The sequence below is a fragment of the Epinephelus moara genome, chromosome 20 (genome assembly GCF_006386435.1).
Source record: "Epinephelus moara isolate mb chromosome 20, YSFRI_EMoa_1.0, whole genome shotgun sequence".
NCBI classification, from domain to species: Eukaryota; Metazoa; Chordata; class Actinopteri; order Perciformes; family Serranidae; genus Epinephelus; species Epinephelus moara.
The window spans coordinates 23140083-23156849 of NC_065525.1; the positions used below are offsets into that span (position 1 = coordinate 23140083).

Genomic DNA, 16767 nt, shown 5'->3' on the forward strand with positions numbered 1-16767 from the left:
TAATTTTGAAATGGACTGCATCGCATGTATCGCTTTTCTAGTTTTCCAACCAGTCCTATTCACACACACATTCACACACTGGTGGGCCAGGCTACAATACAGGGTGCCACCTGCTATTCAGTAACCACTCACAGGCTCTCACACACTGGAACGGCCATTGGGAGCAATTTGGGATTGAGTATCTAGACAACCCGCTCTACCTCTGACCCACAGCCGCCTCAGACTTCACCTAGCACACACATCATTTCCAAATTCATTTTGCCCAATATTTTTGCTTTATGACCAAATACCAGAGGTGGGAGTAAGTCACATATGTGCAAGTCACAAGCAAGTCCCGAGTTACAGTGGTGAGAGTCAAGCAAGTTGAGTCCCTGCTACAATTCAAGCAAGTAAAGTCAAGTCATTGCTCAGGTCAAGCAAGTCACCAGACAAGTCAAATTAAATTTTGATGATCAAACTTAGCTTTCATATTTAAATTGGTTAAAACACAGTCATTAAAATATGAGTTTTATTTTCAACAGTAACGAAAACTGTTGCAGCCTGCTCATGTTAGCTAGCTAACGTGTAACTGGCTAATAAGCTAATAAGTTAGCTAAAATGACACATTTATGCACCTTTCTTTGTGGATTTTATAGTGATGGATGAAGTTGAATGATGTGATGGTCACGTCACTGATTTTTGACTTTGCACTGCCCACCGCTGTTCTCTTCTTTCTACTCTCATCATCAACATAGTCCAAATGTTATTACTGTAAAACATCAATTAAAAGCCTGGTCCCGGTCTCTTTTACTAGCCTGATGTGGCTGTTTTGAGAAATAAAGGCCTGTCTCAAATAGAAGCCTGGTCTGGTTGCCAAGTAGTTCATTTTTATAGATGTTCTTTGGATGTTTAAAACCAGGTTGTTGGCTATACCCACTTGAGCTAACATTAGATAGCTGTAGATCACACATACAGATAAATGTTTAATCTTTTGTCAATACGAAGATGCTACACATCGTTAGCTCGGGTCCTCCACAATTCAATTGTTCAGTTCGTGTTACTGAAAAAATGAGCACCAGATACGAATGTAATTCATTCAGATTCACTGGCATGACAAAAAAATTGGTGACTCCCTTCCCCTGAAGATGTCATGAAGTGGGAATATGTGTCCATTCATTGATTGCCCAGTAAGTTTTTCATATTTCTTTAGTCCATAAGGGTCCACTGATGAACAAAATGAAAAGGTTTCTTTCATAAAAATTAATCCAAGTTGTTAGTGTTGTTTCAAAAGGATAAGTGGAGTGGGGTCGGTTGGTCTGCCGGGTGACATAAAAAAGGGTCTCTAACACTTTCTCTCTGACGCCTTGTCTGTTGGAGCTAGATTAAATGAGTGATTTGTATTTGATATGTTATTCAAAGCCTTATTTTTATACGTATTCTTATATATATTAGAAGTAATTTTCATACTTGTTCAAATAAACAATTTGATATTTTTCCCATCTTTGCTGACAGTTTTGCATAAAAGGAATTAAAGCCCTGCCCTATATAGACCCCTGTCCCAAATATAAGGCTGTTGACTTCAGTGATTTAAGCAAATAATAGCCCGGGTTACTAATTTAAGTTTTATGGTATTTTTGGCCCCCTCCATGATAGCTGCCTCATGCATTGGCCTCTGCTGGTTTGCCGTGTCTTAGTAGGTTGCCAGGTTTGAGCACATTGGACCACAAATCACCCAAACATGTTTCACAAACAAAATTTAATAAAACAATAGTCAATCCCTTTTTAAGTCATTTGTCTCATGTCTAAGTCAAGTCTCAAGTCATGAATACCAAGTCAAAGTCAATTCAAGTCTTTTATCAGTGTTAGTCAAGCAAGGTGGATGCCCTAAGTTTTGCAACTCGAGTCTGACTCAAGCCATATGTGGCTCCAGTCCGCAACTTCTTCCTCTACCTGCAAATATAGCCTCAGCTTGTGTTAGCAAATGTTAGCATGCTAACAAGCTAAACTTGGATATGATATAAATATGATAAACATTTTACCTTCTAAACATCAGCATGTTATAATTGTCATTGCAAGTGAGTCAGCATGCTTATTTCAGCTTTCATTGCTGAATGTCTGTCAGCTCTTCGTCTTATTTAGACAGAATCACAAACTCTTTGAGCCGCTGGAACTGTGAGCTCACCAGATTTTTAAATTTAGCCGAGGACAGTGCTGAGGGGAGAGAGCGGTGTCCATCAGTCAAGGACCTGGGCTGCCTGTCTCAGCTCTCTGCAGTCACCAGAGGAGTCTTGGTGGCCTTCGCCAGCTCTAACTTGCACCCTCATACACTTTTCCTGATAAGCTGCTCTGTCACGTCAGCAAGGTCGCTGGTGTTGGTTATAGGGAGGAATCACCAGTCCTCTGAGTCTATTGCTCTCTGACTGTGATCTGTTAGAGTGAAGTCAAGGACAACACAGCACCCTCAAATGGGTCTGTAGGCTAATGCCGTTATCTCTTTAGTCTGTATTACACGTAATTACCACATACAGCTAATTAGGCTTCAGCACACATCTAAGGTCCTAATAAGGTGCAGTTATGATAATTAGCTCATGGCAAAGTGTGTCTGTGAGCGTGTATGGATGTCTAAGAGGAGGAGGCCCGGCTTGTCTTATTGCTCAGTGTTATTAGCAGACTTTATTATCTGCCAACTTGCAGTATAATGGATTCATATCTCTTCGTCGTCTGAAGATATTATCACCGTCTTATTGAAATCACTTTCATTTAGCTGTCACCTAAACATTTAGCCCCAAAATCCAAAGAAGACTTGACACTTAGAATTTCCTGTGACAGAGAGAGCGGAGAAAGATAGAGGGTTGTGCTGTCTCTGTGATTTATGGATTTCATAAACCCTAACCCCCTCTGCTGCCATCTGACACGCCATTCTTCTCTGAACACACCGAGCTTTCACAACAATAGCGCAGCTTTAGCCCTTGTCAGTGTTGCATGCACACACACACACACACACACGCCACTAACAGCAGGGTCAGGGCTTTGGTTCTGTCTGCACAGCCTCCCACAGCGCACAGAGCAATACCTAAACCATCACACTGTAAAGTAAAACCTAATGGAGCTTCCACAGACGTGTGTGTGCGCACATCCTTACGCACACACACACACACCCAATCTGTATTTTGATTCATTCCACTGATCCCAAGCTGTACGTTTGGCCCGTGATTTCTTCACTTACCCAATGACACAGAGATATGAGGAAGGCAGGGCTGTATCATTAATGCTGCTGCGCACTGAAGACCGAGAGCCTTGTTATACATTGTAGAGTGATGCTTTATAAACCCAGTGTACGCTGCACTATCCCCAGCCACATCATCATTTGACAGGGGAGGCAGCGGCGTATAGCACTCAGCTCTGTACAGTGTGTCAGCGGCACAGAGTTGATTGCTCCGCTGTAAGGACAGAAGTGGCACTGTAGGAGTGACATATACTTTGTCTGTGTCAGAACGACCAAGTGTCAGCACTGTCAGGTTCAACACAGCCTGCAACACATCAAGAAGTTACTTTTTCCCCCCACTCGATAGCCACTTTTCTCCTTGGGTTTTTTTTTTAATGGTTTCAGCATCCTGCCAATTTTACAATCTCGTCTGTTCCCACATCCTCAGGGTAGATGGTAATCCTTTCATAACAACTTGTATACAAACCAATTTGGCAGTTTCAGCAGTGTACCTCCCTCACATAAGAGACCCAGAGGCTAATTCTATCAATGTGTGGGTAGCTATAGCACTGCCCAGGGATTCAGTCCTCTGCCTTCATGCCTATATGACTTTATGGGCAGTTTGTTAATGATGCATTTGGTAATAAACTTTGTCAGATCACGAATTTAGAGCGGTGTTTTGTCCCTATGTGACCTGAGGGAAGGATGAGAGGCCATTGATACAAACAGACATCACCAAGCATACCAGGCATTTATAGCCTCTTAGCAAATACTCTGGTAACTGGCTGGTCTTCAGTAATGAAAACACTGTTGTAATGCCCTTCACTGTCTGTTCTGGACTCCTGAGGCTTAACTGACCATGGCTTATTGTCTCTGTCCTCACTGCTGCTTTTAAGAGGCATCAATAAGACATCAATGGGATGATTGTTCGCCATTGTTTAGCTTTAATCTCCTTTTTCCACTCGTCTTATCACTTTCTTTCCCGCTCTTTGTCTCCCCTCACCCCCCGCAGCCCCTTTCGCTCCCCCAGGCGTTGAGACAGTAGTGAAGTTTGATTCCCAGGGGGACGGCATGGGCCGTTACAACATCTTCAGCTACCAGCGCATTGCCGATCGTTACAGTTACGTGCCAGTAGGTGAATGGGCAGAGAGTCTGAGTCTGAGCAGCGACCTGATCCGCTGGCCCAGAGAAGTGGTGCCCACCTCACAGTGCAGTGACCCCTGTGAACGCAATGAGATGAAGAAAATGCAGGCAGGTAGGAGACAGAATTTCCACAATGTTCTTTTTGTTACAGTGACATGCCACACCAAGCAGCAGTGCCTTTTGAAAAATCTCCGACTGTCACATTCTGCTGTTTGTATTCCTGTTTCCCAGGTGAATACTGCTGCTGGATCTGCACAGCCTGTGAGCCTCATGAATACCTGGCTGATGAGTTCACCTGCTCGCCCTGTGCTCCTGGTCAGTGGCCCACTCATGACCTGACGGCCTGTTACGACCTTCCTGAGGACTATATCATGTGGGAGGATGCCTGGGCCATTGGTCCAATTACCATTGCCTGTGTAGGGTGAGTGATAAAGGCATGTCAACATGAACGCAGTTTCTGACTGATCCTGAGAGGTGTGTGTCTTTGTAAAGGGGAAGGGAATAGCAGTTAAACCCTTCCCCTAAACAGGGATTGTCCAATCACAGTTTAGCAACCATGACGGGACGCCTGTGAAGCTTTGGATGGTATCTTTCGTAGCCTTTTCAAAACCAAAAAGACAAGCAAGTGCAGGGAAAGCAGTGGTGTATTGGAAGGTATACCGGGTATACCCACTGTAAGGGTGAGAACTGGTTTCTGGCTGATTCATTTATATCCACCTATCTGCCAAAAATCCATTGGAATATATAGGAGACTACACCCACTTCCTGTGCAGTGACTTACCTGTCTACCCAGCAGTACACTCACCTCATCCCCTGCCACTACACTACTGAGGGAAAGCATCAAACAGTGTGCTCATCTGCTTCGACGGACGATGCAACTGTTGCATGTCCAACTAACCAACTTCCTATCTACAGTATCAAAGCATTACTTTCATACTATCAAGGCAAATGAGCACATTTTCAGCTCACTACATTAGTTTGTGGCTTTACAGGTTACTTCAAAAAAGTCTGTTCATGACCAGCTGTATTTCCCCACCATGTGGAAGTCGCTCCTGGATGTCATTAGAGTTTACGCTAACGTCAGCAGCTCTGTTCTGCCCTTTATTCAGCCCAGTCGCCAGAATAAAATGTCGGCGTAATACATTTCTGTATACCACAGACATGTTAAAATTGTGTGTTTCATTCGTATGGCCTTGCTCACATTACGAGTTTGAACTGAGTATGAGCTGAGCTTCTCATCGGGAGGCGGATGAGAAGGTGGATATTTTTTCACACGAGTTCGGGACATTTCCAGCTTTGTTTGTAGTCACAAAAGCACGTATTTTTGAATGAGAGTTCGGAACATTTCAAGGCGGTATTTGTAGTGACAAAAGCAAGTAGATTGGGAAATTACCAGCCTTGTTTGTGGCGACCAGACCGGGTATTTTAAGCCAAACATTTTCCTAACCTTAAGTAGTTTTTGTGCATAAACCTAACAACATATTAACCACAGCCTTGTCACAACATGAAGTTGAAAATTGAAATGTGAAGAAAAATAACATTTCAACATATCGGCTACATTGAAATATGGTTTGCAGACATTTACAGTGCCAATATTTATTCTGGTGATTGGATTGTTTTATTGGATTTGGGGATGTTTACACTCCAGCAACCTCAGCCAATAATACCCAAGATAGCGTTACGTTTGCCAACACATCAATTAGTCCTCATCCTAAAAGCCTTTTTTTCTGCGACATTGAAATTAGATAAGAGTCTCATAGCACATTTTTTACTTAACATACTTACAATATTAGGACTACACTGTATAATGCTCTACACTGCATTATAAGAACATCGCTGCTTCTTTTTTTACATGTCCTCTACATGGATTATCAACAGCAGGAGATGCTGACTTTTAGTCTGGGAGATGCAGCTTAGCAAAAGCATTTTTTATCCTTTTTCAAACAGGTAGTCTTGTTGAGATCAGAATCTCTTTTTCAAGAGAGAACTGTGCACAAAGACACCATCTACGACACGTATCGAAACTACAATGTCATGAAACTGCTCGTCTGTTTCCTCCCTGTCCACAGGTTCATGTGCACCGGTCTGGTGTTCTGGGTGTTTATCCGACACAACCACACACCGCTAGTGAAAGCTTCAGGCAGAGAGCTTTGTTACATCCTTCTCTCGGGAGTCTTCATGTCCTACGCCATGACTTTCCTCTTCTTGGCCAAACCTTCTCCTGCCATCTGTGCCCTGCGGCGCCTCGGCCTGGGTACGTCGTTCGCTGTCTGCTACTCCGCCCTCCTCACCAAAACCAACAGAATCGCCAGGATTTTCAATGGCGTGAAAGACGGAGCGGGAGCAGTGAGGCCACGCTTCATTAGCCCGTCTTCTCAGGTGAGTGATTGCACTATCACGTTCATCCATCTGCATCAGTCAGATGGATGGACAGACACACGGTGGATCTTGATGACCTCACTACCCTTTCCTCTCATCTTTTTCAGGTGTTTATCTGTCTGAGTTTAATCTCCGTCCAGTTAGTAATGGTGTCAGTGTGGCTACTGCTGGAAGTTCCCGGGACACGGCGCTTCACGTTGCCAGAGCGACGACAGACCGTCATTCTCAAGTGTAACGTACGCGACTCTAGCATGCTGCTCTCGCTGGGATATGACGTGCTCCTGGTCATCCTGTGTACTGTGTAAGTGTGTCATAGTTGGTTCGATTTTTCAAGATGGTTACATAAAAGGTTCCAAGTTAAGTGCTTTATGTTCTCGCGCTCTGTGCATCATGCCCACCCCAAAAAAAGTACTACAAAGTCCTGTGCTTAACAGTTGCACTGAGCTTGTAGATAAATTTAAAAGTCACCAGTCAGTTTTTCTCTCAATTTCAGAAGTTTTGTTTACATAGCAACAATCATTTCAGTCTGGGTATCAGTCTTTTTTCCATATGGTGTCAGTCTAATCAGAAGTATGATTTTCTCCCTGCAGGTATGCCTTCAAGACCAGGAAGTGCCCTGAGAACTTCAACGAGGCCAAGTTTATTGGATTCACCATGTACACCACCTGTATTATTTGGCTGGCCTTTCTTCCCATCTTCTATGTTACATCCAGCGACTACAGGGTATCTTCTTTAACACACACATACACTTGTCCTTGCCTTGTAGGACGACCTTGAATTGACCTACATTCATTTCCGATTCAGTAACCCTGATCCTAACCATAATTGCTAGACGCCTAACGTCAACCCAACTAAATCGAACCCTTATTCTAAAGGTCCAGTGTGTACGATTGAGGAGGATATATTGGCAGAGATGGAATATAATATTATAGGTATGTTTTGTTTAGTATATAATCACCTGAAAAGTAGAATCACCATATTTTCGTTATCTTAGAATGAGTTGCTTATATCTACATAGGGAGTGGGTCCTCATCCATGGAGTAATATTGCACCGCCATGTTTCTACAGTTGCCCAGAATGAACAAACCAAATACCGGCTCTGGGTAGGCCCATTCTCGCTTTGGTGTCAGCCTCCATAGTTGGCAGTTCTTCCGTAACAAGCCAAAAAGCATTGGAAATACACTAATTTGTAACATGAAACTGCCTTATTCTGTGTTTTTACCATTTAAAGGGTGCTTTCACACCTGCCCTGTTTGGTTCAGTTCAATCACACCTCAGTTCGTTTGCCCCCTAAGCGCGGTCCGTTTGTGCAGGTGTGAACACAGCAATCACACTCAGCATGCACACCAAAACAACCGGACTGAGACGTTCTTGAAGAGGTGGTCTTGGTCCAGTTACAAACAAACTCTGGTGCGGTTTGTTTGTGGTGAGAACATGTTCTGACCATGATCCGAACCAAATGCAGTTGCATTAGGCATTGTTTGGGTTCCTTTAATGGAATTCAACATTAAGGCAAATGCTTTTATTCACTTGGTTGATACCACCTATGTCTGTATGCTAAATATGAAGCCACCACCAGCAGCTGGTTAATTTAGCTTAGCATTAAGGCAGGAAACAGGAGGAAACAGCAAGCCTGGCTTTGTCCAAAGATAACAGAATCCACCCACCAGCACCTCTTAAGCTCACTAATTCATATGTTATATCCCGTTTGTTTAATCCATACAAAACCCAATTGTACAAATGACACTTAAACATTTAATGGGGGTTATATACATGTTTTTTCATAGTCAATTTGTGCTTAGTTAGTCTGCTTGCTGTAGCTTCAAAGTTACCTTACAGACATGAGAGTGGTATCAATCTTCTCGGCTAACTCTCAGCAAGAAAGTGTATGTAACAAAATGTCGAATTATCCCTTATTTAACCTCTGGGAACCTTTTTTTGTCCACAAACAAGAGGCAGGGTGCCCATAATGTAACTTTTTGAGCAATTTCTTGTCCCCTCAAGATGGTTAATACAAGCATACAGGTCACAAAAAAGTGGATTCTGCTGGCAAGTGTCCCAGCTCTGCAGTATTGGCATGACAAACGGACAGGCTCTGTCAAACTGCTGACACATGTCCAGATTTAACAGCAAAGGGGAGTGAGTGTTCACCTGATCCATACAAATCTTAAGCATACACACACACACCTTAAGCACACGCTTCAATAAACACACACACATACTCTGCACTGTATCAAAGGGCATAAGAGAGGAGTGCTGATGCCAGGGCTGCTCATTTGATCCCTATAAAAAAAAGAGCTCACTTTCTCACTACCCCCTCTTTCCCACTCCCTCTCTCTCTGGAAATAAGCATTTCTTTGGCCTTGTAATCTGACTTTAAGATTAGTCAGGTAGAGGCACAACATCACCAACATGCACAACCACCCACTCACACAAACACACACACACACGTATAAACACACACAGAGGAGATGTTGAGGGGTTGATTACTAATGTGTTTCTCTGTACAGTACTGAGACTCGACTGTGAGTTGCTGTTATTTAACCCTGCGTCATTTTTCTGCCGCACAAAGTTAGACACAGCGATGATACAACAGACTGATAGGGACATGCAGCAGACACGATTCCAGACTTACCTAAGATTATATTTAGCATTGATTTTGTAGAATAAATCACAGAGAATGAAGTCAAAGCTACCACTGAGATACTGTTAAGTTTGGCCTCTGCGTTGTGTGTTGATGAAGTCTTTTATTGATCCATCTTGTAATTGTTATCCTCTGAACTGTTGCAAGGTAACAGACTCTGCCAATAAATACTTACACTCTCACTTTACAGGCCTCATTGGCTCTGTGTACATATAGAGATCGGTTAATTACTCGAGGCATTTTTATGCTTTGAGTCTATCTATCCAATTTATTATTGTTTTATTTTCTGTTAAAGGACTTTGTTATATTCATGCAAAAGGTGCCTTTGTAAAATGTTCCTTATTACAGATTATTATCATCAAATTAGCTTTAACGGCAATTACTTTCTACTATATTAGCATAAGATGTATCCATCAAAGTCTGCCAACTAATTAATGTCTCCTCTTTTCTTTTCAGGTTCAGACCACTACCATGTGTATCTCAGTCAGCCTGAGTGGCTTTGTGGTCCTGGGCTGTATGTTTGCTCCCAAGGTCCATATCATCATGTTCCAGCCGCAGAAGAATGTGACTAGCCACAGGCTTAACCTCAATCGCTTCAGTGTCAGTGGGGCTGCCACCACGTACGCATCACACGGTAGGTTACATGCCGTTACCTCATTTTTAAAGAGACAGGGGTTTAGAGCAGCACTCTCTGGTTCTTTTAATATGATGTCTCTGTCAAGTGGGTGTTTTCAGCGTTTAATATTCAGCACAGCGGACAGCCCAGTGTTCCACTTTTCTGTTGGGGATACAAAATCTTGAATTATAAACTATCTACACTCTTAGAATGAAGGGTTTCGAAAGGACTCGTCCAGAAGAGTTGAGGTTCTACCCAGAAGCATTTGTTTCTAAACAACCCTTTTCTGGAGAAAAGGTTCTTTGTAAGACTAAGAATCCCTGTCATCAAAGGAACCCTCTTCTTCTTCTTCAAGTATTGTTAAAAACATGGGTGTTAAAAGATACTTACCCTCAAATATCCAAATGCTTATTCATGTTTCAAATAGTACTTTTAAATGGACAAGATTCTGGAATCTTAATCCATTCATTTTACTTGTGTTTTGCCATAGATGATATCTTATACCATAATTCCATGCCAAACAATACCAGATGGTCTTCTGATTTTTTTGTTCTTATGGGTTCCTGGTACTTGGCATTTTGTATTCGGTTCTGTTTTGTAATCTAGTTTCAGTTCCAAACTCTACTGCACCATTGAAATAGTAAACACTGTAGTAGTAGTAGTGAGAGGAAATCCTCACCCCTTAGTAACATGATTGTGAACGATCATTGTTGTGGGTTGTACTGGACCTTATCAGCCCAGGTACTTTAAGAGCCTAAAGAAACCCAAGGCTGCTGAATGTGGTTTTCTTGGCCCCAGGCTGACCTATTAAACTAAAATCATGACTAATGGAAGAGAGATCTTTGGGTAATGTAGTCACTTTCCATTATTAGAGCCCCCTGGATCGGTTCTAGATGACACCTATGAAAGGATTTTAAGTAGAAACCCCTTGGTGAGTTTTAGATGAAATCTTGGACTATAAAAATGGTTTTCGGTAGAACCCTTGAGTGGGTTCTTGTTAGCACCCTGAAGACCCTAAAAACGCCAAGCCAACAGTCGTCTGTCAATGTTGGGCTGTTGGTGAGTGTATGTCACCCTAGTCAGTGCGGTGTGTCCCACACCGTTGCCCCTCATCCACCACTGTCAGCTTTTTTTTTTTGGCCGATTCAGCATGTTGAATCAGTGTCAGCAACAGCAGAGCCATCAGTGAATGAAATCACTCTGATTGGCAGTTCAACTCAGTGTATGAGAAGAGAAACGGAAGTGAGGAAAGTAAACAAAGAGCTTAAGTCAAGAGGGAGTGAGACCAAAACAAACTTGTTTCTTAAGGAAAAGATTATTTTTCTTTTGTTGAGCTCTTCAGGAGAAACCTTTTGTGATGGTTTGTGTTATTGTTCACTGGTGCATGGTAAATATGCTCTGTTCTTTCAACATTGGATTGTGTTGTTAATATGCTTACTGGCTAACTAGCATCAAGACGGTCTTCCGTTTTTTCTTTTTGAATGACGATTACAGACTACTGCCGTCTGCTAGTGTGGAGAGTTATTTCCTCTCACACAGGCACAGAACGTATGCTCTGGTTGGTTGTTGGTTGTGTGCTCATGTGCAACTTTTTGGCCAAGATACAGTGACATCAGGTGTTGCAGCAGGGGGCCTTCATCGCCACTATTTCTCTGAAGTGGGTTTGGTGTTCCATGGCCTTTAGAAGGTGGACAGATTCTGTACCTATAGACCCCCCAGAGAAGGTTCTAGGTGAAACCATTAAACCATAAAAGGGTTCTCTATTGACAGTCTCATTTGGGGGTCTGAGTGGAAACTTTCACAGATGGTTCTAGGTAAAACCCTTTACATTTAGCTCTCGGTAGATTCCCTTGAAAGGGTTCAAGGTGTAACCTCTATAAAATGTTCTCTCAGGAACCAAAAAGGGTTTTCCTACAGGTCAAGCCGAAGAATCCTATATGGTCGTAGTTCACAGCTTTCTTTCTAAAAGAGTGTGGGTGTCTGTGCTCTGTATTCTTCTGTATTTTGTTCCTATAGTACCAGCTCGTTCTCATTCCAAAGTTGTTGATTACCACCGCTTTGTCAGTGATTTTGGCCTCAGGCACCTGGCGCCAAAAGCCACTTCTGGCAACGGTATGATATGTGGCCGGGCGTCGTCGGTATGTAACAGGACCATACTTAACCTTTCTCTGTGTTATGATACACCGCCAGTCAGCCAGATGCCACCTGTCGCAGCAGTATGACACAGACAGACAGCATCAGTTCAAATTCAGCCAAATGACACCTGTTGCGGCAGTATGATACACTGGTGGATAGCATCAGGTTGAATTGCTGCCGATAATGGCATAATATAAGGAGCTGCAAGTCCCTACAGAGTGGATGTAAGGGGTGGGAGATGGGTCCAACAAATCCCGGACTTTCACCTGGCAGTTCGGTGTTCACATCCCTATGAATGTAGAGCCAAACCATGATGTATTTTTCTAAACCCTAACCATGTGATTTGTTGACGTCCCGGTATTTATAGCGGTGTCCTGAAACGTCAACAGCAGGCACAGAAGGATACCTAGCGCATAATATGTAGACATGAAAGGCCCCTGACAAAGCAGTGATATGTGATGACATGGGGTGAGAACGTGTTGATAGTACAGCTTAGTGATAATCCCATGTCTCAACCAAGTTGTTTCTTCAAAAGTGTTACCTAAACGGTAATGCATGATGGACAGTTTCAGTTATAAGCCAGTTAGACTGTAAAGAATGGCTGACAGAGCTGCAGTGTTGAGCAGTACAATGAGACGCAGAGAAAGAAGCATGCCCCGAAGAAGTGACAGGAAGTTTTTCCAAATTACTTGCAAAATGGCAGTGAGACTTTATTATATTCTATATTTTTCATCCATTTGGCAGCAAAACTCATCAGCTGAGGAAGGTTTTTATGAACGATTATGTGCACAAATCTAATGCCTGAATGTTTGATTTCTGTCTTTCTGTGTAATTATCTTATATTTTATTCCTTCTCATTTTCACTCTCTTTCCAGCTTCTGTCAGCGCCCACCACGTCCCAACCGTGTGCAACGGGAGAGAAATTGTCGACTCCACTACTTCCTCTCTGTGACCACATCCAGTCCACTCTCTAAATCTGCCCCTGCGACTGTTAGCCAATCCATGAACATTATCCCCCTCGACCATCATTCCCCGCCTCATATACACACACACACACTGAACACACTCAAACAACGCACACATATACATATGTACGCACACACACAAATACACGCACAAACAAACAACCTTCCTTGTGGACTAGAACTGTATTGTTTCAAAAATGTAGAAAGTGTGTAACTATAATTAAATTATTTTCTAGGGATGTACATACATGGAATCGACATTGTTGTAAGTAGAGAAACAAAAGAACAAAAAAAGTTTTTAGGAGGAATTTTTGGAGCCTTTGTTTTTGATAGCTTTGTTATGATGCGGTGTAAATAGACATGCGCTTAATCATAGTAGGAGGGTGTGTGTCCCTCAGTCTGGATGCACATTTGTGGCTCTGCTTGCCCTCACCTGCAATACCCCACAGACTTTTTATTCTCATGCTTTTTTGTAGGTCTCATTGTAATAACCAATTATGTATGCATTTCTATTGTGTATCTGTACATTTGTATATTATACTACTGATGGTTCAAACAGCACAATGTTGACAGTCTTGTAACCCTAGGATGAATGTGCACAAAAAGCATAAACTGGAGGGTAGAGGACGGCTGTAACAGACATGTACAAAAAATCCACCAAACTCGTTACTGTTACACTGTGCCACAACGCAATTTTCAGTTTGAGAACTCATCTCTTCACACCTTGATAGATTTGCTTTTCAACAGTACAAAGAACCCATTGTGGCTGTTTTTTTTTGCAGGAAAATTATGTTTTGCTTTTGATATAAATGTTCATTTTTTTTCTATTTCTAATCATGGAATCCCTTTATCTGAACGGCCATAGTTCCAGACATGTGTTCACCAAGGCAACAGTATGCTCACTCCCACACTCAAACTGCCTCTTTCTTCCAAGGATCGCTGTAATGGATTGCTAATAACAACTAATAGCAGGGCTGAAAAGATACAGTACATCAAATGTGTTTCTTTTGCCTCAAAACTGTCAACACAGACAGTGCTGCGATAGATCTGTCAACAGACACAAATTGGTGTCTTACCCGGTAATTATGAAATCGTGCTCAAATGACTCAAACACTAATGGAGGGAAGCTGTCTGCTTTGCTGAGCACATGTTGAATTTTTCCAACTTACAGGGGAGTGGTAGCTTCTGTTTTTCGTGCCCCGTAAATACAGTACGTGGATGTTTTGAATATGGCTATGTGCCTTAATGTAGTTTGATAGGTTAAAAAGAGATCAGTTTTACATTACCAGCTGCAGATCCTTGTTTGGTAAATGTAAAAGTGACCCCAGCGTAGGGAACATGTTTCAGGGCAACACAACGCCAGTTAGTTTTATTCCTTATCAAGCCTTCTGTCATTGATTGTTTACCTGGAGTGATGAAAACGTGACGAATCTTTAGGTTGAAATGGCTTTCTCTACCCCCTATCCCTCTCCAGTCTGTGATTAAAAGAAAAACATGAAATGGATGTTTCTGACAGACGCCCATCACGCTGATTTCACTTTGCATTTTTTATAGCTTAGCGGCTCTAATAAAGGAAGGAAGGGGGAGAGAAAAAGCTCATATACTATTAAGATGAAGCCATTGACTCGTCGACTTATTGAAGTGTGCGGTTTACATGTCTGTGTTAAATGTGTTGATGTTGAGAGGCACAGTGGAGCAGCTGGCTCCGGCAGTCCCAGAGAGGCTCACGAGAGGAAGCAGAGCACACAATGTCAGCTGCTGGCAGATCCCGTCATCTGACAAAGGGATGTTAGAGTAGAACTCATATGCAGAACATACATAACGTTTATCAAAAACACCCCATCAAACTCTCTGTTTGTGGCTGGAAATGAGACACTGGGTGACACTAATGAGGTGGAGGGGGATAAATGACAGAAATATGAATAAAGTTTTTTTTATAAGAAAGTCTAAATAGCCTAAATTAGTGGACTAATTTAGCACTACGCATATTTTATTTTAAAGAGTGGCCTCTCATGCCAGAATGTATTGCATTTAGGATGATAGTAAATTATTAATAAACTGATCTTAATATATGCTGTCTAAAATAAAGTGTGACTGTTATACTTGATATTTCTAACAAAATATGTGATCAGAATCACTTATTTGTTTCCCCAGACAAGCATTTTTATTGTGCTTTCTCCATGTTAAAATTCACACAGCAGATAAAGGCAGAACTGTTGAACACTCATCTCTTGACCGCCTGGTCTACACCTTTGCGCAGCCGGTCTCCAACAGCATCCTGTGATAATCACGCTGAATGATAGATTGGAGGAATTTGAGAGGGTGCGCCAAGACGAGCCGACCTACATTGGGGCGTGTGTGTTAGGTGCAGAGAGCAGGAGGAGAGAGCGATGTGGCAGAGCAGAGGGGAGCTGCTGCTGGATTATGTAAAGCACTCCCACAGCCCAGAAGTCACAGCGCTTCTATGGAAGCTCAAAGCATCTCAGAGATTCACAGTCTTTGTTAGCAGAAGGCTTAGCCATTCACTCAGTGGTCCTGCTCCCACAAGATACACCCCGCATGGCAGGTTGCTATGGACAACCACCGCCACATCCGCTGCCGGAATGTCTATTTGTCTGCATGGAGAGGAGGGTGGGAGGAGAGGGCGAAAGAAGAGGAATAGAAAGAGGAAAAACGGGTTGCTGGTTGTGATTCAAATTGGCAGTGACTGATGAGATTTGGCTCAGCGAGGCCCAGTACTCTACTCCCAGCGTTTAATGGCCACACAAATAGAGCACTTAACCCTGATTCTCCTCTCATTTAGTCCAGGGGACTAGTCTCGGACAACAGTCTCACACTCTTCCTCTGACCCTCTCTCTCTAAACCCACCTCACCCTTCCAACCTTTCCCCCGGTACCTTGTGTTCGTCTCGTCTCCACTGTGTGTGTGAAACTTGCTGCTGAGTCGGTCTCAGCCAAGACCACCTAAAGCCTGGCCAACAGATTGGTAGCCCACACTTAAAGTGAAGCACTCAGATGTGGGTGCCCACTGCAGCACATGCCAGCGAGGCGGCCTCAGGGATGTTGGGGAAGGGATAAGGGGAAGGTAGATAAAGGAGTTGGAGGGTGTATGGGAATATGAAAATGGGACTCACATGTAACGACACTGCGTCACTTTGAAATACATCACCTTTCTCTCTCTACTATACTCAGTTTGTCATCTCGTGTACCCACTAACTCTCTGTGGAAGCTTCTTTAATTGGCTTTACTCATGAATATCCCTTTCAAACTAGCTAGCCATCCACTACGGACATTGTTCCTCTATTCAGCCTCTGCCAACTGCCATGTGCTCTACAGAGGTCTCTGTGCTGTAGACCCCCTGCCATACAACAGAATGTGTCCTTGGCCTTTTAGGCTTTGAAATAAGACAAGGTCTCTGTGGCCAAATGAAGCTGAGGTCAAGCTGAACTCTGGAACTGGTCAATCAAAGCAATAGTTCAGTGTTTATGATACGTGCAATAAAGAGGCTGTGATGACATCATAATAAATAACAACAAGCAAACAGCTGGTGTCGTCTGCTCGTCCTTCTGTGTCCAGTCTGCCCTGCTGGGGGGAGAGAAAAAAGGTGCCTCAGTGTGTCCATGTTGATAAATCTCAGCTGAAATTTAAACATCGAATGCAAGCCTAGATAGATTTATCTCTACGGCGACATTAACAGCCCC

At 42.9% G+C, this 16767-nt stretch overlaps 1 protein-coding gene across 2 annotated transcripts in view; it reads left to right on the forward strand.

Moving 5' to 3' along the window:
• grm3 (glutamate receptor, metabotropic 3) overlaps positions 1–15293 on the forward strand; it is a 48493-nt gene extending 33200 nt beyond the window's left edge. For both annotated transcript variants that reach the window (XM_050073129.1, XM_050073130.1), the window contains 7 exons: positions 4197–4439; positions 4559–4748; positions 6397–6706; positions 6814–7007; positions 7297–7429; positions 9807–9984; positions 12978–15293. In XM_050073129.1, the coding sequence (XP_049929086.1) occupies positions 4197–4439; positions 4559–4748; positions 6397–6706; positions 6814–7007; positions 7297–7429; positions 9807–9984; positions 12978–13054 (1325 nt within the window). In that variant the 3' untranslated portion in view covers positions 13055–15293. The remainder of the gene's footprint in view (positions 1–4196; positions 4440–4558; positions 4749–6396; positions 6707–6813; positions 7008–7296; positions 7430–9806; positions 9985–12977) is intronic.
• Positions 15294–16767: the final 1474 nt, after the last annotated feature.